Source organism: Grus americana, chromosome 16 (assembly GCF_028858705.1).
Source record: "Grus americana isolate bGruAme1 chromosome 16, bGruAme1.mat, whole genome shotgun sequence".
In the NCBI taxonomy this organism is placed as follows: Eukaryota; Metazoa; Chordata; class Aves; order Gruiformes; family Gruidae; genus Grus; species Grus americana.
In genome coordinates, this window is record NC_072867.1 from 13,955,420 (window position 1) to 13,981,609 (window position 26,190).

Consider the following 26,190-nt stretch of genomic DNA (forward strand, 5'->3'; position numbering starts at 1 on the left):
ACAGCCAGCAGCAAGTCCCGTTTCCAGAACAAGCCTGTGTAGGCAAGACTTGACTTGCAGAGAGGAGAAGAGGACAGAGCGGACGCAGCTGCAACCACCTTTAACCACAGCACTGTCCTTCCATGATTGTCCATGGACTCATCAGGAACTTCAGGCATTTTCTGACCTGCTTACTGCTCTGTGGTGCACATTCCTCTAAGAAAAGGGAATGACATCCTCCCATAACATAAAAAATGCATTTCTTATTACACGCTCCTCTCTCACCTCACAGGACTAGTTAAGGACACAGTACTGCTAAAGATCTCACCTGTCCCAGCGTCTTCAAGAAAATAAAGTCGCTTCACATTGGCTTTTGGTTTGGGCTACATTTTTTAGAAGCTTAGTTTGTGGCTATTTCATGAGTATTTCTTCAACAAGTAACTATTTCATAAAGGGCATCTGTCTCACGGAATGTGAGCAGACATCTGGCACACAAATAATTATATGCGGAGCTCTCTCACGCACCCTAACCCAGGCAGCCAGGTGGGTAGCATGCAAGCTGTGTACTCAATTTCAGTGGGATGCCCATACACGTGGCACGTTTCTTACAGCATTCACCAGCTCAAAAATATTAATACAAAAGTTTATTTTCTCTGAAGAACAATTCCATACATCTCTTAACTGCATCAGCAACCAAACTACAGAGCTTCTAGCAGGCAAGGGTCACAAGCACAAGACAGTAACGCCACAGCTCATTTGGGAACACTGCTCACAGCCCCAAACTGAAGGCAACACCTGCAATTCAAATGCTGTGGATATAAGAACAGACACCATACCCCAAGGCACTGTCACCTATCGATGCTTATCATCATCTCTTGGTTTCTTGGTATCTCTGTCCCTGCTCCGGTCTCTATCCCTGTCCTTCCTGTCTCTGTCCTTCCTCTCCCTCCCTCTGCTCCTCTCCTCTTTGGAGTCCCTCTCTTTCTCGTTTTCACCCCAAGCCCACGACCGCTCCCTTTCTGGCCATCGCTTGTCTCTGCTCCTTTCATGGTCTCGGTCCCTTGTTCTCCAGTCCCTTGTTCCCTCACGAGACCAGTTTCTTTTCTCTGCTGATCCTTCTCCATAGAAATCATTTTTCATGTTTGGCAAATTGATGGGCTTTCGGAAAGGTCTGTCCCGCCCTCCAAACCGTAGCTGCCCAGATTCCTTTTTGCCTCCAAAGCCACCTCCAAGCCTCCGCGGAATCCATCCTTTGAGAGTTCTTTCCAGTTCAAAGTCTACAAAGATCTCGTGTTGATCAATAACCAGTCTGTTGGCATCTCTGTGGGCCTTCAAGAGAGCACGCTCCTCTTTGTACTCAATAAATGCATAACCCTTGGAAAATCCTGTGACCAGATCTCGAACCAGACGAATCTTTCTGATGTCTCCATACCGGGAAAAGACCTCCTTTAACTTTTCTTCTGTTGTCTGAAGATTGAGCCTTGCTACGAAAAGGGTGAGGTGAGGATCTCCTGTAACTCCCTTGTTGGGTACGTAGCGTGCCAACATAGCCCTCCATATGGCACGGTCGTGGGGCTCCTCATCTGTGCCATCGATGCTGCCGGCTTTGAGGGGGTCATACTCCTTCGCTATGGGGGCCCAGTCATTCATTGTCTAGCGGGAAAAAAACATGCATTGCACAGACTCAAGGGTATTTTAGGAAGAGCAGGTTCTGCAAGAAGCACATTCAGCGCTGCTGTATGGTATTTTTCATCCAAAAATCCCTCAAAGCATGACAAATAAACCAGCGATATCGCTGTTAAGTTTGAGTTCAGCTCCCAGGACAGAGCCACACCGGGGAGCCTGGATCTGCCGCCGGCCGAGGGGAGCCCGGCGGCCCCTTCCCTCTCCCCGGCCCGAGGGGGCCCCGCAGCCCCGTCCTTTCCCCGCGGGCCCGGCCCGGCTCACCGCCGCCTCTCCCCGGCCTCCGCGCCGCTCACCTCAGCTCGCCCGGCGCGGCGGGAAGGCCGCTGCTCCCGTCGGCGGAGGCCGATTCGCCAGGCCCGGGCGGGGCGGGAGGAGCCGGCTGCCGCCGGTGCTTATTTTAACCCCTTTCGCCCCTCCGCATCGGGCGGAGGCGCCACCAAAGCCCCCGCGGCCCCGCTACCCGGAGCCGCCTGAGGCGCTTCGCCAGGCCGCCTGGCGAATGTGGCGGTGAGGAACAACCGATGCGTTTACCTCCCTCCTGGCCCGGTTCCGTGCCGCTGCCCAGCCCGGGAGCCGCCCCCGCGGTCCCCTTACCGACCGAGGGTGGGTGGTGCCTCCTCAGGGGAAGGGGCAGGGCGGGAAGCGCCGCCGGACCGCAGCCTCCATGGAAACCGCCGGGGGCGGGAGGGGTCGCTCCGCCCGCGGGCCCCGCCGGCAGCACCACCCGGCCCGGCCTTCCCCGGGGAAGGAAGTTAGCGGCGGGCCGCGCCGGGCATGCAGCAGGGCCGGGAGGAGGATGAGGAGCTGGAAGAGGAGGAAGAGGGGGATGACGGCCCAGAGAGGGCTCTGGAGAAGAGCCCCTTCCAGCTGACGGCCGGGGATGTCTATGACATCTCCTCCTTGGTGGGCCGGGACCTGCTGCAGCTCAGCACCGGGCCGCAGGTGCCCGCCACCCTGGCCCGGCTGCAGTTCAGGATCGTGAGGGTGCTGGAGATGCTGGAAGCGCTGGTGAGCGAGAGCAGCCTCACCGAGGAGCAGCTGCGGATGGAGCGGGACAGCCTGCGGCGGGAGTTGGAGGCACTGCGGGGAGAGGGCACCCAAGGGAGCGCCCAGCAGGTGGGTGCCAGGACCGTGGTGGGCGCCCGCCATCCAGCACAGCACAGCGTGGCGGGGACGGCTTGGCCATGGGGTCGGCGGCTGCAAGGTGGCACAAGCCATAGGTCATGACCTGTCTGCTCGGCCACGTGTGGGTCATGGCACCAGATGGGTTGGAAGATACTTTTGCCACAATCGCCGGTCTCTTTCATCACAGCAGAGTGAGTCTCAGAAAGTTTGCTTCTCGTCGCTGTAGAAGGCTTTGAAGCCATTTCCGGAGTGGAGATCTTCAGGGTTGTTACCAGTCAAAGTGCTGTGGATCCCTCGCTCCTGTTTCGCTGTAGTGACTAACCACGCTTTTAGCTCAGCAACGTGCAGTGCTAACAGAGTTCAGACACACACGGGCAGATTTTCAGGGAGTACAAGCTCACCGTTGTGCAGCTCTTACACAGCACTGGCCCCACAAAGACAACTCGCCATTTATGCAAATGCTAAGGCTTTGTTACTCTGTGCATGGGAAACTGATGTCTGTGCCCAAAAAAGCTATTACCACAAAGGTCTTAAATTAGGAAAGGAGAATTCAGTTCTCACCTCTCTCTGCCGCAGAGTTTTGGTGTGATGTTAGACAGGTTGCTGAGCCCCTCTCATCCATCAGAACAGCAGATAAAAGCAGCTTCTTGCAAACTAGACTGCAAAGTCTTTGGGACGGAGATGTTGATTTTAGCTGTGACAAGAGTTGGGCCCTAAACTTGGCTGGGAAATGCAGACACCAATGGAATGCAGAAATATGAAAAACTATAATTAACTGTTTGGAAAAATTCAGGATTGTGATGAACTCGTGCTAGTTCTAAGAATTACTATGTATTTGTAAAATTCAGAGTTTTTACTCTAGGAGTCCACTGTTTTTGACAGGTTACAAGATTATGACTACCACTGTTTATTTTACAGCTCAGCCTTGGACCAGATAAAATGGTAATAGACCTCACAGATCCAAATCGCCCCCGGTTCACGTTACAGGAGCTGCGAGATGTACTGCAAGAGCGTAACCAGCTGAAAGCTCAGCTTCTTGTGGTGCAAGAGGAGCTACAGTGCTATAAGAGGTATATCATGAAGTCAGCAAAGAACTAATAACAATTATTTCTCATCTGGGGAGCTTACCAGATCAGAGTGTTGCAGGTTTGAGCACCTGGATTGGGCTAGGCACTGTCCAGACATGTAAGAGACATCTGTGCTCCTAAGAACCTACAAATGAGCAAAGAAAAATGGGGGAATGGTGAAGTGTCTATGCAACATAATTTTAAAACTTAACTCCCTCTTACGCTGTGCAGTTCGCAGCCTGTTGCTGTAATCATACCACTGTAAGCCTACATACAGCTTCTCCCTCTCCATGTACAAGCTGAATTCTTGTGCACGTGAGTTCACCTATGCAGTCACAGCAGCTGCAGACATGCTGTTCTTGTGTAAAGCCACGCTACATACCAAAGAGCACGGGGGTTTCCATCTCAGCTTTAGTCAGAATTTCCTTCCTCCTCCAGCTTGCTGCTGTACTGTTCCTTTGCTCCCACAGGGCATACAGCATTGATCTAGAAAGCAGAATATTAAGCGCTTTCATCATCATTCAAGATAAGCTGTGGGTTTGTTTGTTTTTTCTAAGACTGCCAACAGAGAGTTGTGTAAGGCACTTGAACTGTGCAAAGCAAGTACTTTCAGAGAAGGATTTTGGCCTTTCTATAAGGGACCAGCCTGGGAGAATCAGATGAGCCAAAGATGGGATGCAGGAAGGGCCTTGCTCTTGGTGCTACAAATTCCTTCTCCTCCACGGCTCCTCTCCCCCAACCTCTGCCCCTCATCATCAGGTTGTATTATAAATCTTTGGGGCAAGAAACTATTTCTTAATCTACACACAAAATGTCTCGGCACATTAGATTTCAGTTGAGATATCCCAGCAACAACCTCTTTGATCTAGTAAGCCCGCCCTTTGCCTTGTCTGTCATAGGCAGGTTAAGCCAAAAAGTTAAAGTGAAATCCCAAAGTGAGTTTACAAACTGCTTGACAGCACTTCTCACAGCACGGTGAGGCACTGCTTCCCCAGCTCAGCTGCCTACTTTGCTGGGCAGCCATTGGAACGGCTTCTTGCTTCAATTTCCCAGCTATGTTCACAACTTATTACAGGCCAAGTTAAAAATTAACAGTATGGATGTTTTGAATTTTTGAGTGAATTATTTAAGTCACAGTGCCTTGTACCTAGAGAGTGTGTCAAGGCTGCATTTCAGTTCAAGTAATTCTATGTGGTTATCTCCTTGTACAGCATTACGGCCTAAGCCAAAAAACATCTTCCCGTTGAACATTCACATAAAATCCTGATTATAATTGTACAGCCATAAAACAGAGTTGTGCAGGGGAAGGGGATAGACACATGTTCTAAAATGTCTGGCGTGTGTTGGAAATAAGCTCTCTAGAGCACAACATAACTGACACCCTCACAGAGAATAGCTTAAAATGACTGATGATGTTTGGGGAATGCGTTTTTTATCATGATTTCTGAAGTTATCGTGCAGACATTAGAGACCTGCAGTGTCACAAACAGCTTGTAGTCCCGTTTCTCTAGATTTTCTCCAGATTCAGAGAAGAATCTGCCTCAGAATTATCCCATGCCTGATGTCACACCCATTTCTAAGTACTCTCCTGTATTTTTAGTTTCAAGGTCCAGACGAGTGTTGCTTAGCTACTTTCAGCCTTCAGCTACCGCAGTCACAAGCTTTGATCCACTCAGCTCTCAAGATAAATGAGGTCAGCTCAGGACAGTGAATTGGCACGCTGTGAAAGCATAGCGTAGCGTGCAAGCTGGTAAAATCTAACCCCATTCCAAGCAGGGGAAACATCCTTTGGTAAAACTGAAGCTTTTGCCTAAAGTAGGCAGTTACAGCCTTAGAGTGTAGCAGCATTGAAGTAGGATGACAAAATCTACAGCTTGAGCAAAGCTTTTGTTTTCTCCTCTATAGGATGGAATAGGATTCCTCTGGGAATCTCCCAGCTGTTCCCAGCTGTGTGGTGTGAGCCTTCGTGGCTGCGCTGAAGGTACCACTGATCCACTCATGCAGAAATTCACCATTTGTGTCTGCACCCTACTGTTACCTTTGGTTTCTTGTACTAATCCAATGTGTAATTACACTTCCCTTTTGCTCCTGTTATGATTTGCCATTCTTCCTCTGTGGAGAAGTCAGCTCGTTACTTTTTAAGTGTTCTCATTAAAGCATAGCCGAAGCAAAATTACATTGCAGTATTTAAGGAAAATAAGAGCAATTTATCACAAGAAATAGGCCAGGCTGCCATCCCTGTCCCGTGAACACCCATTCACCCATGTCCTAGGCTGCCCAGGGAAGGGTTTAACATATGTGAAGCCCTGCTATGCACAGACCCACGAAAAATAAAAAACCCACTTCTTTTCCCAGTGGGATCATCTCACAGAGAAAGGACCAAACTGAAGAACTGGAAAAAGAAGCCAGTGGCAGCAGCCCCAGCACCAGCAAGTACAGCGAAGATAAGACAATCATGAAACGGCTGTAAGTTTGTCGGGATCTTTTGTGGCAGAATATGGCATGTTTCATACATAGTGAATCCAGGGATGAATTCTGAACTTTGGCTTAGTTGGCTGAATATTGTTTTCTCCTCCTCTCCCTGTAAAATTAAAATGCAATAGAGAAATCCTTTCCTGTGGAAAAAGCGCTCTATGGGAAGGCATCCTCCACCCAGGCAAGCAGGGTGTCACTTTTTTCCTATGAAAAACAAGCATTTCAGAGCAAAACTATGCGATACTTGCCTCCCCTGCTAGCGCATTAAGACTCTGCTGTGGGAACATGCCAGCTGTCCCTGGAGGTTTGTTTACATTGTACAAAGCAGCTGTACACAGTACCCACAGGCTCAGACCGCGTCCCTAAAGTTCCCCAAAATAGCAGAACATATTGACATGGCCGTCTTGCTGCCTGTTCCTTCTTTTCCAGTTGTGCATTGTTTCCTTTTCGTTGTCTTTTGGGTTTTTTTAGGTTCTCTTTTAAACATGGAAAACGAGCATCCTCAAGAACTTAACCACTTCTGTGCAGAAATGGCACTGTTGAGAGCCTCTGAGGAGTCAGGGGAGTCAATGATTGGAAGAAAAAGCATCGCTCCTACTGTAGAGAATAAGCAATCACATAAAAATTGTGTTGTATAATATTCTTTCAGAATAGATTTTACTTTGCTGCTTTAGAAACTAAGACAGACACTTTTTGTATTTCTTACCCACATGTAGAGAATAAATGTTTATACAAAGGTGATTTTTATTCTTATTAAAAGAGCCTGTGATGATCTGTACTACCACTCATTTATCCTGTTCACCTATCCAAATGCCCAGCCTGAATGATTTTGCAAGATGAAGATATTTTTAAGAGCTACATACCATTCGCAAGCACATTCATAGAGGAGAGCTGGGAAGGAAGAACCCATTCAGATTGCAGTCCCCACTGCTCTTATGCAGAAAGTATCTTACACAGAACTGCTTGAAGAAAACCCCAGCGTTGCTTTTTGTTCTATGTCTTTCTTTGCACGAGATGGGTGATGCACGGGCAGCAGCAGGCAGAAGCCTGTCACACCCTGCCACACCAAAGGAAGATGTGGTCGGGCTGTGCCAGAGCCCCTGCGCGCATGGGAACAGCTCGTGCGGGGCGAGATGAGAGATGGTGGAGAAGAGCACAGCAAGGGCAGAAAAGCTGCTGTGCTGTGCTCTGCCCACATGAAAGACTGATGTCTTTTCAGAGGTGCAGACATCTCAAACTGGAACAGGTGCACTAAACGTTTCATTTCTGACAGCTGAAGTTGTATTTTTCATAAGCTCTGTTCTTTCAATCAACTGTCACAAGCTGTGTATTAGCCCAAGTAATGAGATTTATCATTAGTGGAAGCATATAGGGCAAACAGGAGTAGAAAAGAAGCTTGAAACATACTAATTAGGTTCCACATTTAGAAAAGTGGAATTTCCAGAGCAAAAAAGTCTGCACAGACATAAAAGGAGCAGTGACAGGCATCAAACTATGATCTTACTCTCTTCAGAAGTGAAAGCAGTGAAATCTTTTGATTCCCTCTCATACACTAGCAGCACGAAAAATATAGGACACTTGGCAAATCTGCTCAGATGCACAATGCAAATGTGGCTTTGCAGAAGACAGAACTGCAGTCTCTTGCCAGAATTTGGTAACAACTATATGTTAGCAAGGCAACAAAGATGTCTGACCTAAGCAAGTCAGTTTAGCCAGGGCACAGAACTGTTGAAGGCATTTTGTCATCTTCAAAACAGTAGTAAGCCTTGGCCATGTCCCTGCAACATATTTTCTGGAGCCTGGTAGCAGAGAAGGAAGTTACTGCATTTCCTGAGCAGTGTGTTTAAAGAAAAGAAAACCACCCACCAATCATGCATCAGCAACAGCCAGGATACACCTCTGCGCTGGAGAGAGATGTTTACGTGTGCTCTCAACTCCATCCTCTGCTGTGGTTTCTCCAGGATGTATTTTCCAATCTCCTTTTTTTTTAAAAGGAGGGCAGAGGAGTTATGCCTGAAACATACTAATCACTCTACTAAGTCTTAATGAAACAACTTTGGGTAATAAACTGCACAGATTAAACAGAGCTGTGCAAAAGTAACAACCTGCCACAGAGGCACAGAAGACTAACATAGCCCTAGGCTACTCTCTGCAGTTAGTGGAAGGAGACAATAATGTAAAGCTGCAATTACTCTTTTCAGTTTACTATTTAAGATGTTCTCTACTTTAAAAAAAGGTGGGAATTCACCAGTTAAAGCAGACAGGAGAGCACCTCAAACTTTTGGGGCTATTTTTTTTTTCCTGGAACCACCACAGTTGCATCCAGTCGGGTGATGAGTGAGCTGCACAGCTTCTCTCTCAAAAGGGGAGCAAATTCCTTGGCTGTGGCTACGCCACAAAAGGCTACACTGCTGACAGAGCAACCCCGCGGTCTCTGGCAAAGCCACACGAGCCTGACTACAGCAGTTCAGCTCCCAACCCAGGGGCGTCTTTCCCTGTTAAGTGCTTTACACCTTGTTAGACGATGAAACCTTCCTATAAGGTGCAGGGTTAAAAATCCAAATGGCATGTTTCTGTGAAAAGTATTTTGATATACATATGATATATACAATATCAATTCCTAGAAAAGTAAAGGATACATACTCAGTGCAACATCAGCTTTATTACCATCTTCCGATGCAGTGCTGCTTGATTACCAGTTAAGCGTTTCAGAGAAGACAATTTTCTTTTTATGTAAAATAGGGAGATATCTTCCCCCTTTCCTGTTTACAAAATGATGCTGATTGAGAACAAGCAAATGTTTAAATAAAAAAAAAAACCCCACCACTTTATTCCAATTTTGACTTAAGGGAAGTGCTTTAGTAAAACATGATACTGTACACCACTGTAGTCTCTGTTACTGAGACCAGAGAAAAATCAGTGCCAACTCAAAGAGGTCAGCCAACGAACCTTACCTGTAACTCAGTACATGTAAGGTAACAGGTCTCCAGTTAGTTCTTCAGAAATGGTGAAAACACACAGGCAGTCTCTGATGAGCTTGCCTTGTGTTAAGTGGTAAATAATATAAAGCATTTAATGACTAATGATTTTCACAGCTTTCTTTCAAAATGCTAATGATCTGCAATGGAGACAGGTACAATAGCAGCCACTTCATCAATAATAAATATATTCTTTATTTTACAGAGACATTGTCTTCAAGTTTTTAATTTAAAAAATACATCACTAAGCCACCTCTCTTGCTGCTGGAGCATACAACCAGGATGTTGTTGCTATTTGACCTATCACATAGGCAAGCATATAAGATTGTCCTAGAGGGCATTAGCTGGAACAGCAGCAGCCTTCAAGACATGAGGAACAGAAGACATTAACAGAGCCACAGATCCCTTGCTGACATCTTCCAGCAGCAAGCGTGGCTGATGGCTCACAGCCATTTTCATCTACATACATGCCAAGCCTGCCTTGGCAAAAATTCCAACTGGTAAGAATTCATCTTTAACATAAAGGACCTGCATTGTATTGCCTGCCTATATCACAGATTTGGTTCTCCAACAGTAATGTTACAAACATCCACAAGATGCTAAGCGCTCAACTCCCATTTAATACAGTGGGACCAGACCACGCTGGACAGACCTACAGGACCAGGCAATAAGGAATCTACTTTCTTCATTGCATGAACTCCATCATTACAGTTTGAAGCTGCATATGAAGATGACTCCTATTTTTGGAACCGCTATGCTTACTTCAAGCATTCACAGTAAATAAATAGCTTCTGGTGTGGCTAATTAGCATAGGAAGGTAATAAAAAAAGTTTTTGGAGAGAGCTTTTTCCTTTTACTTCTTTAAAATCCTCTGGAAGACACCTCCAAGAATCAGCCATCAACTATGAAAAGGTACCATCTTAAATTTTAGAAAATAAGTAATATCAAACATTGATTCTCACTGTGAAGTTCTGTCTTCACATTTCTAATCAGTATCAACCCAATCTATCAAAATCCATCCTCATTGGCTTAGAGTCATTTCTCTGAAGAAAGCAGCCAATTTGAGCATCCATTTCCCTCAGCGCCAGTGCATTTAAAGTTCATTGCCAACATGAGATATGACACTGGAAAAACTGGATCCCTACCACAAATTATTATTTGAGAACAATAGTAGCATCCATCTCAGAGAAGCCTGTCAGAACTGGGTTGTAAGAAGCAGTTAAGCCATTGGATGTACAAGTCAGAGTACAGAAGTACATCTGCTGTCATAAAGCTACTGCCAAATTCATCACCCCACAAAGTGGAGCATGAGATTTCACTGCAAAAGCAGAAGCACAACCCAAGCGATTACGTTTCTGTGCGAGTCTTTGACTGCATGCTCAAGTGGCACTGGTCACTATGTAGAAGTATTCAAATTTCAGGGAGGGTTTCCTTTTATGATATAAAAGTGTTGGCAATCTAAGATCAATTATTCAAGCCTGCCTGGAAAACTGTAATAGGTATTTAAATATTGCAAAGCAAAAGGGTAGTTTTTAAGGAGCTCAGGACACCATAAGCAGTCCACTAAGAAAGCTGAGGGAAGTGAGGACAGGAAAAAAAAAAAAAAAATCCACTGACTCCTTGTAGAGCACTCAGTCCAAAAAAAAAAAAAAAAAAACACAACCCAAAAATAACCCAAAGAAGATGAATTAGTGTTTCAGCCATGGATGAGCTTCAATAGAAGCTTTGCTTCTGTCTCCATAGTCGTACAACAGTTCTTCACCCGCTTTAATGTCTCTGGAAGCTATCAGTATGAGATGAGGCACACCATCAATGTCATGAAGCTTTGTTTGGCAATTGCCACATTTGCTGTGATTAATCAGTCTTCCCAGACGATTAGTTTCTTTTGTAGCATCAACACTGAAAGAACAAGAGCAGAATGCAGGATTGCTGTGTATCACACAGTCACATTTGTGGACAAAAACCAAAATGTGCAAATCAGATAAAGAATGAGGAATCCACACAAGGCTTGAAAAATGAAGGAAAAACGTGACATTACAGAATATTCTGTATACAATTAAACAGCACATAATATGGCAGTATAGGTAAACTAAAGCAATTCTGGGAGACTAAGTTAGCACAAAACCCAGAAAACAGACAACTTTGGACTGTTTCTGAGGTGCCCATTTCCAAGCAGCTCTCAACTGCTCAAGGAATAGCAGAACCCAGATGCAGAACACCAGCAGAAAGGCTTGACACCTTAAATACACTCCTCTCAAGAAAGCTGTGCCCAAGCAAAGTAGTATCCACTGTGTAAGCCAGCAAGAGTCTCTACTCACACAGAAGGCTGAGAATGCCTAAATACTACATCCTCAACTTCCAGAGACCTGGATACTAAAGCTCTAGCGACACTCATTGCACAAAGAATTATATGGCAACTATCATTATAGCACCTAGACTGCAAGTCAGAATCTTAGAATATAGGGCACTTCAAGGTAATTAATATATAGGTTGTGACCCACGCTCCAGTATGCAGTAATATCAGCCAAGGAGGAAAGAACTTAGTCAAGTAGTTGCTTTGAGAGAAATGGAGTTTGAGGCATATGGAACAGCAAATAAAGTGACAAAGCATGCATGTGGGGCGGGTGTTAGGTACTAGAGAAATAAGGAGACCCAGACAAAGACAGTTGAAGGAAATGTTTCTCTTCCAGAATTTGTCCATACTGCTTTTCAAACAAAATCCTTGCAACTCAGAAAAAGCCAGTTAATTTTACAAGAGAATAAATTTAGGCAGAAGTCCATGGCAGAGCTAGAAGTCTCATCCAAGCAGATACAACTCTCCATATAGCTTGTGCTGTACTTCAGAGAACAGGGCTTTGAGTCACCACCCTTTCCTTTCAACCCAGAGGTACAAGAGGCTCTTGGAGCATGAAACAGTGCTCAAGAAGTTTTCCTAATTCATGGTTCCCCCCCCCCCCTTTTTTTATAAAAACAAGAAAAGACCTAGCAGCATTCAAAGCCTCTATCACTCAACTATCACACTTAAGAGGAGCTTACCAGTACGTTTTGCTGAGGTACTGAAAATAGTACATATAGCAGCCTGTGGATGGGTCTTGAGCATATACAGCTTCTCGCTTTTTAGCGTCGGTGATCTCTATGAGATCCCCATGATATTCAACTACAAATTCTCCTCGATTAAAATGTTTAGTAGCAATTACTCCTCTCCCTTTGCCGTCGATGTAATCAATCTGTTGAGTTGAAAAGAAAATCAGCTGGGAAATGAGAAAGTATTTACATGATTGCAAATATGCTGTTTACTAGGAAATAAGCACAGGTCAGATTTGTCATTAAAAACTGCTACAGCAGGGTATTTGTGTGTATTACAAAGCTGTAGAAGTACAATGCATAGCATTGTGGAAGAAATACAGGATCAGTTTGGGACACACTGAGTTACCAGGTATTTTCATACAAAATCTTCTGATCAAAGAACTAAGAATTACTTTAAATAAACTATACACAGAGAAGAGTTATCTATTTTTTTTTTTCCTTTTAAGCTACCTATTAGCTGAGGCAGTAAGCTCTTCCATTTCAGGTGCACCACCACCAATAGCATACAGAGATTAAAAAGTTAGAGGAACAGAAAGATCAATCACAGAAATTACATTTATCACCCACCAGTATACTTTACTATTCCTGCCTCCCCCTATAAATTGGATGACTCCAAGAAAGTTCTATCACTGTCACAGATGTGACAGTATTAACTGCAGGCTACTCCTTTTCAAGAATCACAACTCTTCTGCACTTCTAGGAGCCATTTCTGCTTTAAATTCTAAAAAGGGTGATCAGAGTAAAGCACTTGGTCCCAATAACTAGTATTTGCTAGTAATGAGAGGAAAACCAGTACAACTCATTATCCCAAGTGCCATAATGAAGACCCACAGACACTGGCTGTAAACAGGCTAAGAGAATTTGTTACCATACAGACAATAAATATGGGTGTTACCTTTAAAACATATGACAATCAAGATGCTATAACTAACACCATTTTTGGAAGCTAACCCTAGAAATGAGATACTAAAGGGAGCAATTGCATTTTCAGTAAAGAGTATAAAGCCCCCTCAATATTTATGACTAATGATGCACATACATATTCTTCAGAGGCAAATATTGCCCATCCAAAAGGAAAGACAGTGTGCTCCAATTTTGCTGCACTTTCATCTTACTATTGAGGAACTGCAGCAGTTCTGAGACCAAGTTCTCCTGCTTCTGCTTAAACAGATTAACAGCAAGATATTGTATAAACAGTACACAGCTACTCAGTTTGGCATTGCAGTTACCTTCATTCCTTCTTCTTTCCCACTTGTAATTAGCTCATCTATTTTCCTCCTCTCCTCAGTCTGCAGAAGAAACAAGAACAAACAAAACCACAGTATTGTTGATAGTTTTTGTAGCTTATTCTCTAGCTAAAAGGAAATTATTAGCCAGCGATGCTCATTTTTCCAAACCATCCCACATTTCTAGCAAAACTGATTGGTAGAGACAGATTTCTGCCCTTCAAAATATATAAGCAGCTAGATTCTGTCCTAGAAGAACTGGACCAGCATTTCCAAATTTTAAGAATGTTCTTAACAATACTCCCAGTGCACAGTGCTATTTGTATTTGGCCAATGGAAACCATTTACAAGTAGTTACACACTTCCTCAAACGGTCAATTAACCAGCAACATTATAAGTAACATTATTTTAAGAAGCAGCAACATTATTTTAAGAAGCACTACCTCCAATTCAGATTTGCTCTTCCTGGAACTTCTTCTAACTGGGTAATAATCTGTCACTTTTCGATTTGGTGTTCTTCCTTGTGTTCTAAGGGATAAGAAAAATAGAGAATACGCATATTTCAGACAATTTGTGAAGTTAAACCTCTAGGACTGAGGTATCTAAGAAATTTTTAATTTCAGCTCCGTATGTTGAAAGGTGATCAATATGAATCAGTGTTTCTTATCACTACTCTTCAAGTCAAAAGCTACATCCTCTTTTCTTCCCCACGCTATTTCCATTACTCTAGTACTAATTCTTCAACAACAAGAATGAGACGTCACTGGAAACCAGCTGAAGGTCACATTACGAGTCTGAAGCCCCCTGCATGCCTTGCCAGAAGGCACTCTAAAATTTAGGTCATGAAAACTGCTTGGCAAGGAATTCATTAGTGTTAGGTCACGTTACTCAGATATCACGAAAAAAGAATATCAGCTCAGCCAGGAAGCCTCCAACTGTAATTAATCTAACATTCTGTTTCTGACAAGATACATTCCCATTTGTCCACAGGAAAGTAGGTCTCGATGGCTCATTAATTTTTTTTTCTATAGGTGATCAGCAAGTATTTCACTTGAGATAAAATGTATTAGCTTTGCTTTCAAGAAAAACAAAAAAGTCCTCTGCAAGGTAGATAAATACTTTGGGTACTATTTTGTATTTTCAAACATATTATTCTTGAGAAAACAAAGCAGTCTCCTTCAAGATTTGTTCCCCTCAACATAATCATTTGCTTAAAAAAAGGCAACAAAACAAGAGTAAAATTACAGGTCTGACTCTAGTTCCTGAAGGAAAAATACTGATCAAAGCCTCCTGGTGCAAAAGGACACACAGGAGAAAAGCTTTTACAATTCCAGAAGTCACTTACTTTTTCCTTGGTCCACGTTTTGCTTTAACCATCTTTTTCTGAGCTGGCTTTGCACTGGCCTCATCGGCACAGTCTGAAGGCAGGGGCGTCTTTTGAGTTTCTACAGTTTCTTGGTTTTGATCAGAGGAGGGTACCGAAGTATTGCACCCACCTTCTTTATCTTTCTGGTCTTCTGGTTTCATAGCACCTTCGATTATATTGCCACCATTCTTTTTTTCTGGTGACAGGAAAATAAAGTAAGGCTCTGAACCTAGGATCATCTATACCAGAGTGCTTTAAATGAATTCCACTGGTTTCTAGTCCAAGTTTCTAGTTCTGTCAAACAGGAGAAAGAGGAAGGGAATGATACAATCTCCTTCTGCTGAACCCAGACAGGCTGTTACTCAACTTTTGACTAGTCATTGCTACAGTACACATAGTACAGAAGGAGGGATGAGCAGAGAAAGGGAAAGGGTAAACAAGAGCCCAAGTACTTTGTCATGTTAGATTTGCGACTCAAGAGTTTTTCCAAACCTGGACATGCAGCACCTTCAGTGCAGTGTTTGAAACAACTGCACAGTTTGCATCTGGCATACTAAATTGTCAAGTTGCCATAAGCTAATCAAGATCCTGCACAAACAAGGGGGAGGAAGCCTCTCTGGATCCTGCACTGCTGTGATCAGTAGCTACAGACGCTGGTACCAAGTGGCCAACACCACTCAGACAAAATCCACAGGAGATAAAGGGCTGGGACGTACAAGAAGTACCCCACACAAACCCAACATTTTCTTGGTTGCGTGCATCCTACTTTGGTACAATGACCACATCCTCCTCAGCCAACTGATTTAGAGGTAGGTGAGCATGGCTTAAAGCTGAATAAAGTTTTTATTTAAAGCAAATCACCAGGTTTAACAGTCCTATCTGCTGAGACAGATGCTTCAATCTCACTGGAGAAAAGTACAGCTGCAAGGCCACAGCAATGGAACAAGCTAAAGCCATCTTCACTTTCTTGTCAAAACTGAAGAGTTAAACTAGGAGCTAAAGGCCCTAAGTTTCCAGAAAACCCGACATTCCCTGAGTTGAGTGGGACTTAAAATACCTGCTTGCTAAAAGTGTTTGTATCAAAATGTTTTGACAAATTACCACAGTTATTAAATGCACCTTTAAACATAAACTAGCTTCCCTCCCCGACTTACGGAACATTCCCATTCCTAGTCACTACAATGAAGCATTTATGAAGCCTGGCACTCAGCATCCACAATCTGTGCTCCTCCTACTCACTGCCTTTATTTTACCCTGAAAATTTAAGAATTGTTTCTTCTTTCTACCTCTACCTCATACCTGATTTGACTTTGAATTGCCTTTACATAAATTAGTATAAAGTAGTCAAAATTTAGAATAAACCAGTTTTAGGTAATAAAACAGACAAAAAAAAATTAGATAAACTACCAAACACTGACCTGCAGAAGCATAGTAGTAATAGAACTGCAAGAAGATTAGGGCATATGGACAACGCAAGCATTAGCTTTCTATATCCAGAGAGACAATACGAATATAGCCAGATGAAAAAAATGGAAGAAAAATTGCCTGGTAAACCTGTGACTTAAGTTTTGTAGAGTCCCAGTTTGCCAGTAGAGTTGTAGGACTGGGAAAGCAATTGGGCCAGGGGAGCTGCCTCATCATCTTGACTGTGTATTCAAGTTTTCAAACTGGGGGCAGGAGAACACATTTAATGAGGCAAGCAATCCAAAGATCAATCTTACCATCTCCTTTCCTGTAGGTTTCGTTTAGTGTTTTTCCCTGACATTTCACCTCGTGATACATGACAGAGTTTTCTTCTTGCAGCGGGGGGCGAGCACCAGGAGTTTTGTTAGGATTCAGGTAGCTGTAGATTTTGGATTGACCAATAAACACATTCTCCTAAAACAGACCCACACAAAAATCAGTACATCACAGAGATGCCAGGTACATCAAGTTGGTATCCACAACACGCTGCAAAGACCAGGGCTGACAGCTGACAGCGCTAATGCAAATTATGCTCCTTTAATGCATCATCCTTGCCGCTGTTGCTATTTCTACTAAGTGAAAACATAACGGTGGTAAGCACTTGGAGAGCTTTACTAATGCAAACTCTCAGTCCAAGAGGACTTCCACATGAAACGTGGCAGGATAGGGTAGTCATAACTAACTCCAGCTTCCACCCCGCGCTTCACAGTATGAACTCTGGTGCTAAAAAAAAAAAAAAAACACAACAAAAAACCCAACCTTGAGCTACTCAGGAAGAAGGTGGTCTCCAAGAGTGTAAGCCAAAAAAAAAAAACCATGAATAACACAGAAAAAATTGCCCAAGCCTAGAATGTACCTCTCATAGCCAGAGAGGTATGAGCTTACCCAAACACTCTCATGAGGTGTCAAATATTACTGCAGTTAATTATATGCTCTACTGAGCAACACAGAAGACAGGAATCAGTTTTGCACAATTTAACTTGAGTGATGCCTCTCAGTGAAGTCTGGGAGATCAACAGTGCTGTCTTTTTATGCATTATATTTCACAAAACAAAGTGTAAAAGTTGTTCACAGCAAAAGAAATTAACGAGTCTACACAAAGCACTTATGCTCAGCCAAGAAAATGGTAAAACCCTCTGGCAAGGTCAAACACCACAGAGACCGGGGTTTGTACATTGGCTTGGGCTCCAAGAACATCAATGGTGAGCAGTATCAAATTTAGCAAAGTTTAGTGGAGTCGTATCACCTTTGCTTTTACAGTGTCCTGCCACCTCACCGAGTCTGGCTATGCAGCGTATGTGGGGCATGCAGATTTCCACTGTGAAATCTCAGTGTCTGGACAAGCAGATGCAACTTGGCCAGATTGAGTTTGTCTTGGCTACGGTTTGACTCAACTAAAAGCAATTTTCAGACATTGCAAGCCAGTTAAAACAACAAAAACATGCATTCATTTTTTAGAAAAGCACACAAAGGTTCCCAATAGTTAAAAAAATAGCTTGACTATAGCTGACTAAACAAATACTCCAGTATATGTAGTCACACAAACAGTAAAAAAAAGTAAACAAAGCACACAATAAAACAGATAGTATGATTTTAATAATTATCATAATCATGAGTAACAAACAATGTGTACATGATTCACACACAAAATAAGACCAGTTAAAGGCTCAAATCTTAGTCCACAGATAAACTTTACTAACGATTAAGATTACAGTAGAACAGCTTGAGGAAAAGCAAGTCAGTTAGACACTCCCTGACCCCCAAATTTCTGAAAGGCCTACGAAAGACAAGACTTGCTTATTTAAAAAACTGGGGCTTTTAAGGATGAAGTACTAAGAAAATACTCTATTTTAACAAATGCAAGCAGTGAACCCTGCTGCATAGTTCTCAAGATTTAGTGAAGAGTTTAAATATGGGCATTTCCGGAGAAAGCCAGAAGCAGTGAACTGCGGCAGTCCACCTGCCAGCAGAGCCTTCTGGCTTTCAATACAACATTAACAGGAAACGAACAACTATTTTTCCACCGAGGCTTCCTCCCAGCTCATTCCCAGCTCCCTGCCTGCTGTGTTCTTGGCGCTACGGAGACGCGGCTGCCACGTCTTTGTCTGTGCCAGGCTTGAGACGAGAGATTTTCTCAGCACAGCAGAGCACATGAAGGGCTACTGAGGAGCTCTGGGTTTTAATGCAATAGCCACAATTATTTCCAGGGAGGAAAGCGACTGTCAACCTCCAGCCAACTGCTAACAAAACTACACGACAGGGAAGATGGCTGAGAGATTGCCGAGCCTAGGGCCTGGCTGCTTGCTGACAGCCTCAGCAGCGCCCTGTGCTTGCAGGACAGCTGCAGCAGGGCACAGGGAAACACGGAAAAAGCCTGCTTCCACATAAAGTTAACCGATTTCAGAATTGACTCGAGGACCCCCAGAAGCCAGGCGCCCGGGGCCACGCGGCTCCCCAGGGCAGCCCGCACGCCGGCTCGCTCGCACCGCAGGGTGAAGCGGAGGGCGCAGCAGACCCCAGGAGCCTCCCGCCCCGCTCTGTTCCGCCCGCCCAGGCCCGGGCAGTGCTTACCCCGCCGGCCCGGGGGCGGCCGGGGCCCTTCCTCTCTGCGCTCTCGGGACTGGCCTCCTCCGCGCCGCCCGCCCTGGCTTTGGGCATGTTCTTCCCTAGAAACAAGGAGGGAAGAGCGGCACTTGAGCCATGTCCGGCGCAGCCGCCCGCGGTCATCGCCCAGCCGTCTCGGCCTGCGCCATGTTTAAAGGGCTGGATGCGGCAGGGCGAGCCGCGGCGGCCCAGCCCCTTCCCGGCGAGCTGCGCACACCGCGCGGGGGAGGAGTCCCGCCGGCCCCGGCGCCCCGCGCCTCCCGGGAGGAGCATCCGCACCGCGGAGATGCCCCGCGCCGCCCAGCCCCCGCCCTGCGCCCGGCGCGACAGCCCGCCGCGCCCCGGCTCCGCTCCTCCCCGCCGCCGCGCCCGCGCACCTTTAGCCATGACCGCGGCGGCGCGGCCCGGCGCCCAGGAGCCCCCCGCGGACCGGGCTGCCCCGACAGTCCCCAAGAAGCTCCCCCGCCGAAACCAACCGCTCCCCTGGGAGACACGGCGCTCCCCTCCGCAACCCCATTGGTTTAACTGTGTGCCGATAACCGCTTCCGCGCCCCTGATTGGCGCGCAGAGCCGCACCCCGCCCTCTCCCTGTCACAAGGAGATGGTCGCAGCTCCCGGGAAGAGGGTTTAAATGTGCGTTCCCTGGGCGCTGATTGGCCCGTGCGAAGGGCAACCGGCGCTCTGATTGGCTGCCCGAGAAGGAACGCCCTTCCGCGGCAGAGCCCCGCCACGTGGGTAGGGCGCCCCGCTGGGAGCAGGCCCCGTCCGTGCCCCGCGGAGCGGCGGCGGACGCCGGGGAGGCGGCCAGATGTGCCCCGTCCTGCGCGGTCCCGTTAATACCTCCTCCCTCCTGCATCTCCTCGCAGAGCACGTGGATCTCAGCTCCTGCCACAGACGCACATAGCCCCCCGCCACCTCACCGCGGGGATCCGGGTGACCCCGAGCTCCAGCGAGATTGTAAAACTCTGCTCTGCGAAATCACTAGACTGCTTTACGCAATGTCTATCTTAAATCTCTGTGGTTGAAATTTAAGTCTATCAATTCCATCCTCAAATCTTGCCTAGAGAACAGATAATACTCAAGCGTTGCACTCGAGCATCAAATCCCTTCTTGTGTAACCCGTGTTCAGTAACAAGGGCAGCTAAAACATGGCAAAACCACAGAGCCATCACCAGAAAATCGTCAACAGCCTTCAGCATTGACACCCTGGTCAGAAGCGCACGACAGGTCTCTTACACACACTTCAAAATCAGGAGTACAACTGCAGAGAGCAAAGCAGCAGTGAGGCAAGAGGGCGCACAGTCAAGGGGGTACCGAATGTTTCTTCTTCGTTACTGGATGTCATCATGGATGTTAAGAAATTACCCCACGGGACCTCTGTGGTGCTCCACGTTAAGTAGAACAATTATATTGAGCAACAAAATATGACTAGTCTTTCTTCTTATCTGTGTTAGCCCTTTGCAGCATGTGCTCAGGATATGGGTCTGTGGTAAGCGCTATAGTCACGGGATGGCTTCCCACTGAAGGCTTATCTGCAGCCACAGGCCACTGCCTGTCTCTTGGGCATTCCTACAGTGGCTAATCAGCCAGTTCAGGGCGGTGGTACAACTGAAAACTATCCTTTTCCTTAAGAAGAACAACAGAAAAAAAATCCACTGTCAACTTCAGCAAGAAGTGCCCAGGAGGGACGGCCTCACCCTTCCCGGGCTGCCCCTCGGCAGCCGGGGAGCGGACAAGGCACAGATGCGGCATGACTGCAGAGGAGAGATCAGAAGGCAGCGCGGTGCTTCAGTCTACCCTCTCCTCACTTGGTGATAGCTCTCTGCATAAATAAGCCCTTCGAGAAAAGGCAAAAGAAACCCAGCTCCGCATTGTCACCGTCATTTCTTATGTCTGCGTCTTCACTGACAAGGCATACATGCATAAGCATACACACATATGCATTTCACAGACAGGCAACCAAAACCCACTAGGTGTTTTCCTGCAAACTCTGTCGGACACAAGGCTGCAGCCAGCTGACATCAGCTAGGCGTGATGTTGATGAACTCCTCCATCAAGGCAGGTACCCCAAGCTCTCCAGAAGAGCACTGAGCCCTTGGCAGACACTGCTCTGATTTTTCCACCCCAATTCACACTGTTCTTTTCACATAGCTAGGATGTGACTGGAAAAAAATCTTCATAAATTACTAATGATGATTTCCTTCTTGCAGTAATTGAGGAACAGTGTTCCTAATGTCCTGGGAAAGCTCTGGAAACACCTTTACTGTGGTTTCGCTCAGCTTTTGGGGGTTGGATATTTTTAATATTGATTTTATGTATGTATATTAAACAAAGCAACCGAATTTGCGTGGAAACTGTGCGGGCCGCCACTAGAGGGCAAAACAAGCTAAGTAATTATCTTCCCTAGAGCAACAAAGAAAACAACGTCATCTCTAACTGGCCCTTGCTACCAGCACGGTGGGATCACGCTATGAATTAACAAAACACGCTGGCTTGCTCCCTTTGGCTTTCCTCAGGGAGTTATGGCCAAAAACCCGGTACTGAGGGGAAGTTAAAATGCTATCAGACATTTGCTATCGCCCCAAAGAGGACGCGTCTGTCTGCAACCACCCGTCACCGTGACTCAGGACACAGAGCGCATGGGAAAGCGCTGGCTGGCTCCCATGCTCCAGAGGGAGCAGCACAACTCCCACAAGCACCAGCTTTAAAACCCAGTGACCTAAATATTATCTCCAGTAGTACTGTAAGGGCAGGTCCTGAGAGTGCTACGTTTTAATGCAGAAATGTGAAATCGGTTTGGGGGGGAAGGGAAGAAATACTCATGAAGAAGGCGTTGGATTTGCTCGGAAAGGAAAGAAAATCTTCCTGCAGTCTAAATTAACGCTTCACGCAGTTTAAAAAAAAAAATCGTATTTTTTAGGACTGGTTACCTTTGAATTCAAAAGTTCAATTTTTTTCAAGTGTACCCATAAGACATGCTTGTTAAATAAATATTTCCACCTGGAAGCAAGTTCTGGCTGCAGTTCTCACTTATACAGCACCTGTCATATTTGCAATTAAATAAATATCACAGCATTTACACAAATTTCTTATTCACAAAATGAAATCCCAATCGACAATTTGTGTTTCAGCCACTGTACCTCTCCACTGGAAAGCGAGTAAAAACGCTGCCCTAAGGGTAACTGTTGAGTGTTACATTAAGCAACAATATTTTATAAAGTCATATAGCAAAATACCAGTAGGCGCTAACTACATTTCATAGATTATAAAACATAATTACATTCAGAATAGTATCTACCAATGATAAAAAAAGAGCACCTCAGACAAAAAAGCACATTCAGTGAGATACTTAAGTTACATGCAGAATCATAGGGACACAGCGTCCTGCAGATAATTCTGCACGTGCCAAATTCATGCCAGTAGGAAGCATCACTGCCACCAGCGGGATTACTCACCTCTCCCAGTCGAGGATGATCATAAATTCCGCTCACAGGCCTGACGGATAACTATCTTTTCAAGTCAAGACATCAAAAAACGTCACTTTCTTGTCATGATTGTAGGGAGCTGCTTAGATGCATTTAACATTCGATACAGCGCACGTGGACCGGACTTCATTGTGCCTTTATTCGAAGTGTGTAGAGAGCAATAATCAAGATATTCACTGACGTTTAAATTGTTCTTCTCATCTCTGGCCAGACTTCTGGTGTCTTTTTCTCCATTTAGTGTCTGAAGCATCGCTGATTAATCTGAATTACTTAAGTCAGTTTAATTAACATTGCTTTGTCTTTAAATAGCTTAGCCTAAATCTGTCTAATCCTTTACTGGTTATTTTAATCCTTGTTAAATTTGTCTAACGATAAAAGAAGTAAACTTGTATAAAATTGAATGAGCAGTACTGAACATTTTAAGCAGATTTCATGACTACTCGCACCTTTATTTACATCTGCTTCAATTTTATGTTCAAATTCTTTTAAAAAATCCTATTCTACACAACTGGGAAAATGTTCTAATGGAAAACTCTTTGCAAAAATCTATCATTCTGAGGGCCTTAAGTGCTAAAAAGATCTCTCCAAATGTAAAACTAGTGTAAGTAGTCATCAGGTTTTCAAGCATAGTTAGCTCTTTGCAGCAGCAAATTTCATGTTAGCAGCTTGAAAGCACCAAGGGAAAAGTCATGTGCCAGCACATCCCCACAGGTGTGGCCTTCCCAGACGGGTCAGCAGGGATGGCACTCTGCACAGCACCGCTCCATCACTCATTCTCCTAGAGGAGTCCGGGAAGCTCCTGTGAGGGAAACTCCAAAATCGTGGGACTATGAGGGCACGGGGGAGGGCCGCACGTATCCCCAAGACGGCATGGCACCGACTCCCCTGGAATACTCAGAGCCCTACAACGCCGCCTCAGCGTGCTTTCACAGGCAGGCACCCAGGCCCGGCTCCACAGCAACACCATCGCCAATCGCACTGAAACCGAGGGGCGGCCTGAAGGAAGACGCGTTCACCAGCGGGAGCACGGGTGGGGGGAGGCCGAAACAACATCATTTCCCCTCAGGCCGGGAGCCCCAGCACAGAGGCCGAGCGCCGCGCCCAACCCGCGCCGCAGGCTGCCCGCTCAGCTCCCAACCGCCACCAACGCCGCGCGCTGCCTCAGGCGGATGCGCAACGCGCATGCGCGGCCTCCTCCGCGCGGACACAAGGCACGGCTGCGCAGTGCTCGCACCTTGCGTCATCGCCGCGGCGTTCCCGCCTCAGGCCCCCCCCCTTTTTTTCCCCCCCCCCCATGATGCCTCGAGAAGAGCTGGATCTCGCGAGAGCGCTGCCTATCGCGTCCTCGCGGCAGCCGCCATCTTAGAGGGGCCGGGATCACGTGACCGCTCGCAGCCGTTCGCCTCCGCCTTCCCCTCCCCCACCCACCGGGAACCGGGCCCAGATCGCCACTCTCGACTCCGGCCGTCGCCCTAGGGCCGGGCCCGCCCGCGCGGACGTCGCTTTTTGAAGACGCTGGAGACGCCGGTTTTTTTTTTGCGGGGGAGAGCTTGCTGCTTTCCCCTGTTGCCGGGGCCGGGAGGAGAGAGGCGCGGCATGTCACGTGACGGGGGAGCGCGGGGGGCGCGCGCCAAAGCCCGGCGGCAGCGGCGGCAGCAGCGGCGGTGGGGGGCGGCGGCGGCGGGGGGGGGGGGCGAATGGGCGCGAGACGGCGGCAGCAACCAGCCACGTGACTAGGGAAGCCAGAGTGGAAGGGGCTCAGTCACGTGGCGCGGAGCGCGCGCCAGCGGCGGGCGGTGGCTGGTGTCACGTGGGGAAGGTGCGGCGCGTCGGGCGGGGGGAGGTGCGGCGGCGGTCACGTGGTGCGGCGCGGCGGGCGGCCCCAGCCACCCTCCCCTCCCCCTCCCCCTCCCCTGTGAGAGGGGAGGGAGGGAGGGCAAAGATGGCGGCGGTGAGTTAGAAAGCGGCGGGGCCAGCAGCGGAGACTTCCAGGACCGGCCGCGGGAGGATCGAGAGCGAGAGAGAGTGAGTCCCGCTCCGTCCCTTCGCCTGGCGGCAGGCCTGCTTCGGCCGCCTCGGGGCGCTTCCTGCACGGCGGGGTCGCCGCGGTGCCCCCGGGGGTCCACTCCCCTCAGTCCCCCCGTGGCGCCGCCGTGAGGGCTGTCCCCCGCCGTACCGATAGCGAGCTCCGCGTCTCCCGTGGCCTTCCAGCGTGGGGCGGGCCGCGCGGCTGCCGCTGCCGGGGGTCCCCGGTGGGCCGGGGACGGCGCGGCGTGCGGGGGAGGGCGCCGCTGTCTCGGTGGAGCCGCCGCTTCCCCGGGAGTCGGGCAAACTTTGTGCCGGAGGGCGTGTGGGGGCGAAGGGGCCGCCTGGGCGGGCGGCGAAGCCCCCTGGCTCCGGGGGAAGCGTGCGGTGGAGCTGTTTCGGTAGCGGTTGGCGGAGCTGGCGGCGCGGGGGTGGGGGGCGGCGGTGGGGCTGGCCTCCCTCCCCCCGCCTCATCCGCCTTGCTCGGGCAAAATGGCATCGGGACGGCGGCGTCTCCCAGCCGGGTCCGCGCCGCTCGCCTTTGTGCGCTCTTTCCGCGGTTGGGTTAATTGTTAAGGTTTGAAATGGAGCCGCTCTGGTGAAACGAGGAGCGTGGGGGGGAAGAGGGATTGATTTATGGTGCTTGAGTGGCTCTAAAGGCTGCCGTGAGACGCAACCCTTTCGCCCTTCTCCGGGATCCTAATGTTATTAGAGGGATCTTTAAAGAGATGAAGGTCTGAAAACAAAAAGTCGCGCATGGGACACAATTACGCAGCCAATTCGAGCACAACCCGGAAGTTTATGTCGGGAACACGTGTTGGTGGGGAAGGTGGCGAGGCTGGGGGCCGGGGTCCCTTCCGCCGCCTCCCGCGGGGCTGGCCCGCCTGGCCGAGCCCTCCGGGGGCCCCGCAGCTCCCGGGGAGCGAGCGGTGGGGTTGGACGTCGCAGCGACAGACCCGGCCTCAAAGTCCAGTGACTCTTAACGAGCGCACCTCAAACAGAGGTTGCTAGGGTGAGTAACTGTTTAACATAAAAATGCCCTTACAGTCTGAAGGGGAAGAGGCCTTGTGGGTTTTTTCTTTTTTCTTTTTTTTTTTTTGTTGTTTCATTATTACTTTTAGCTGACCAGGTTCTACGTTCTGTTTGAGGGTATAAATTAGAACTCTTGTACTTCCTTCCAGGTACTTGTAGGTTCTTTTTAACTGGTTTTAGATATTTGATACCTGTTAAAGATGAGGCTGATCGTTTAAATGCTTAAAAAAAAAAAAAGTTGAATTGATGTATTAGACAACTTTAGATTGTGTTGTTTGTTCATGCTAATTTTTTTTTTTACTTGCTCTAGAGTTAAGAATTAACTCAGCGGTAGGCGGTTTGGCTTTCGAGTACATAGGTTGTGTCCGGATTAAAATTATTTAAATACATACATGAATGTTTTGCATTAGCTTTTTTCCCCCCTAAATTGAGAAACTATAGTTGATGATCTGAAGCAAAGAACTATTTACTATGGCAGAGGTTGTGTAACAGCATGACATTTGGATTGTTTTCCTATCTCTTCCTTACCAGAACGATATGTTATATTTGAATGCAATCTTTGTTTTTAAAAATAAAATGTGGGCAGTTTGT

At 47.1% G+C, this 26,190-nt stretch overlaps 4 protein-coding genes across 17 annotated transcripts in view; 2 read left to right on the forward strand and 2 right to left on the reverse strand.

The window, feature by feature from the left end:
- Positions 1–610: 610 nt before the first annotated feature.
- SNRNP35 (small nuclear ribonucleoprotein U11/U12 subunit 35) lies at positions 611–7,559 on the reverse strand. Of its 8 annotated transcripts, none has more exons than XM_054843830.1 (3): positions 7,196–7,559; positions 3,919–4,343; positions 611–1,632 (listed from the first exon to the last, which is right to left on the reverse strand). In XM_054843830.1, exons 2-3 carry the CDS (start codon positions 3,973–3,975, stop codon positions 832–834), a joined length of 858 nt encoding a protein of 285 aa, XP_054699805.1. In that variant the 5' UTR covers positions 3,976–4,343; positions 7,196–7,559; the 3' UTR covers positions 611–831. The 8 variants fall into 8 exon arrangements, with proteins under 8 accessions (XP_054699805.1, XP_054699806.1, XP_054699803.1 ...); XM_054843831.1 differs by lacking the exon at positions 7,196–7,559 and having other exon boundaries at positions 3,919–4,002; positions 4,240–4,693; XM_054843828.1 differs by lacking the exon at positions 7,196–7,559 and having other exon boundaries at positions 3,919–4,693.
- RILPL2 (Rab interacting lysosomal protein like 2) lies at positions 2,297–7,101 on the forward strand. Its single transcript, XM_054843837.1, has 4 exons — positions 2,297–2,781; positions 3,709–3,860; positions 6,213–6,323; positions 6,804–7,101. Exons 1-4 carry the CDS (start codon positions 2,440–2,442, stop codon positions 6,844–6,846), a joined length of 648 nt encoding a protein of 215 aa, XP_054699812.1. The 5' UTR covers positions 2,297–2,439; the 3' UTR covers positions 6,847–7,101.
- Positions 7,560–8,975: 1,416 nt separating the features above from the next.
- Positions 8,976–23,708, reverse strand: KMT5A (lysine methyltransferase 5A). 4 transcript variants are annotated; one of them, XM_054843824.1, is made up of 8 exons: positions 22,513–23,708; positions 19,025–19,119; positions 16,711–16,867; positions 14,969–15,185; positions 14,067–14,151; positions 13,627–13,686; positions 12,347–12,537; positions 8,976–11,209 (listed from the first exon to the last, which is right to left on the reverse strand). In XM_054843824.1, the coding sequence occupies exons 2-8, from the start codon at positions 19,109–19,111 to the stop codon at positions 10,999–11,001; spliced, it is 1,008 nt and encodes a 335-aa protein (XP_054699799.1). In that variant the 5' UTR covers positions 19,112–19,119; positions 22,513–23,708; the 3' UTR covers positions 8,976–10,998. The 4 variants fall into 4 exon arrangements, with proteins under 4 accessions (XP_054699799.1, XP_054699797.1, XP_054699798.1 ...); XM_054843822.1 differs by lacking the exon at positions 22,513–23,708 and adding an exon at positions 19,898–20,171; XM_054843823.1 differs by lacking the exon at positions 22,513–23,708 and adding an exon at positions 19,435–19,573.
- A 650-nt stretch (positions 23,709–24,358) lies between these two features.
- The window catches only part of SBNO1 (strawberry notch homolog 1), a 33,258-nt gene continuing 31,426 nt past the window's right edge, over positions 24,359–26,190 (forward strand). For 2 of the 4 annotated variants that reach the window (XM_054843858.1, XM_054843857.1), the window contains exon 1: positions 25,018–25,579. The gene's annotated coding sequence lies outside the window, so the exon portion shown is untranslated. Of the gene's footprint in view, positions 24,568–25,017; positions 25,580–26,190 lie in introns of those variants that run through there. The other 2 variants (XM_054843855.1, XM_054843859.1) reach the window with 2 other exon arrangements.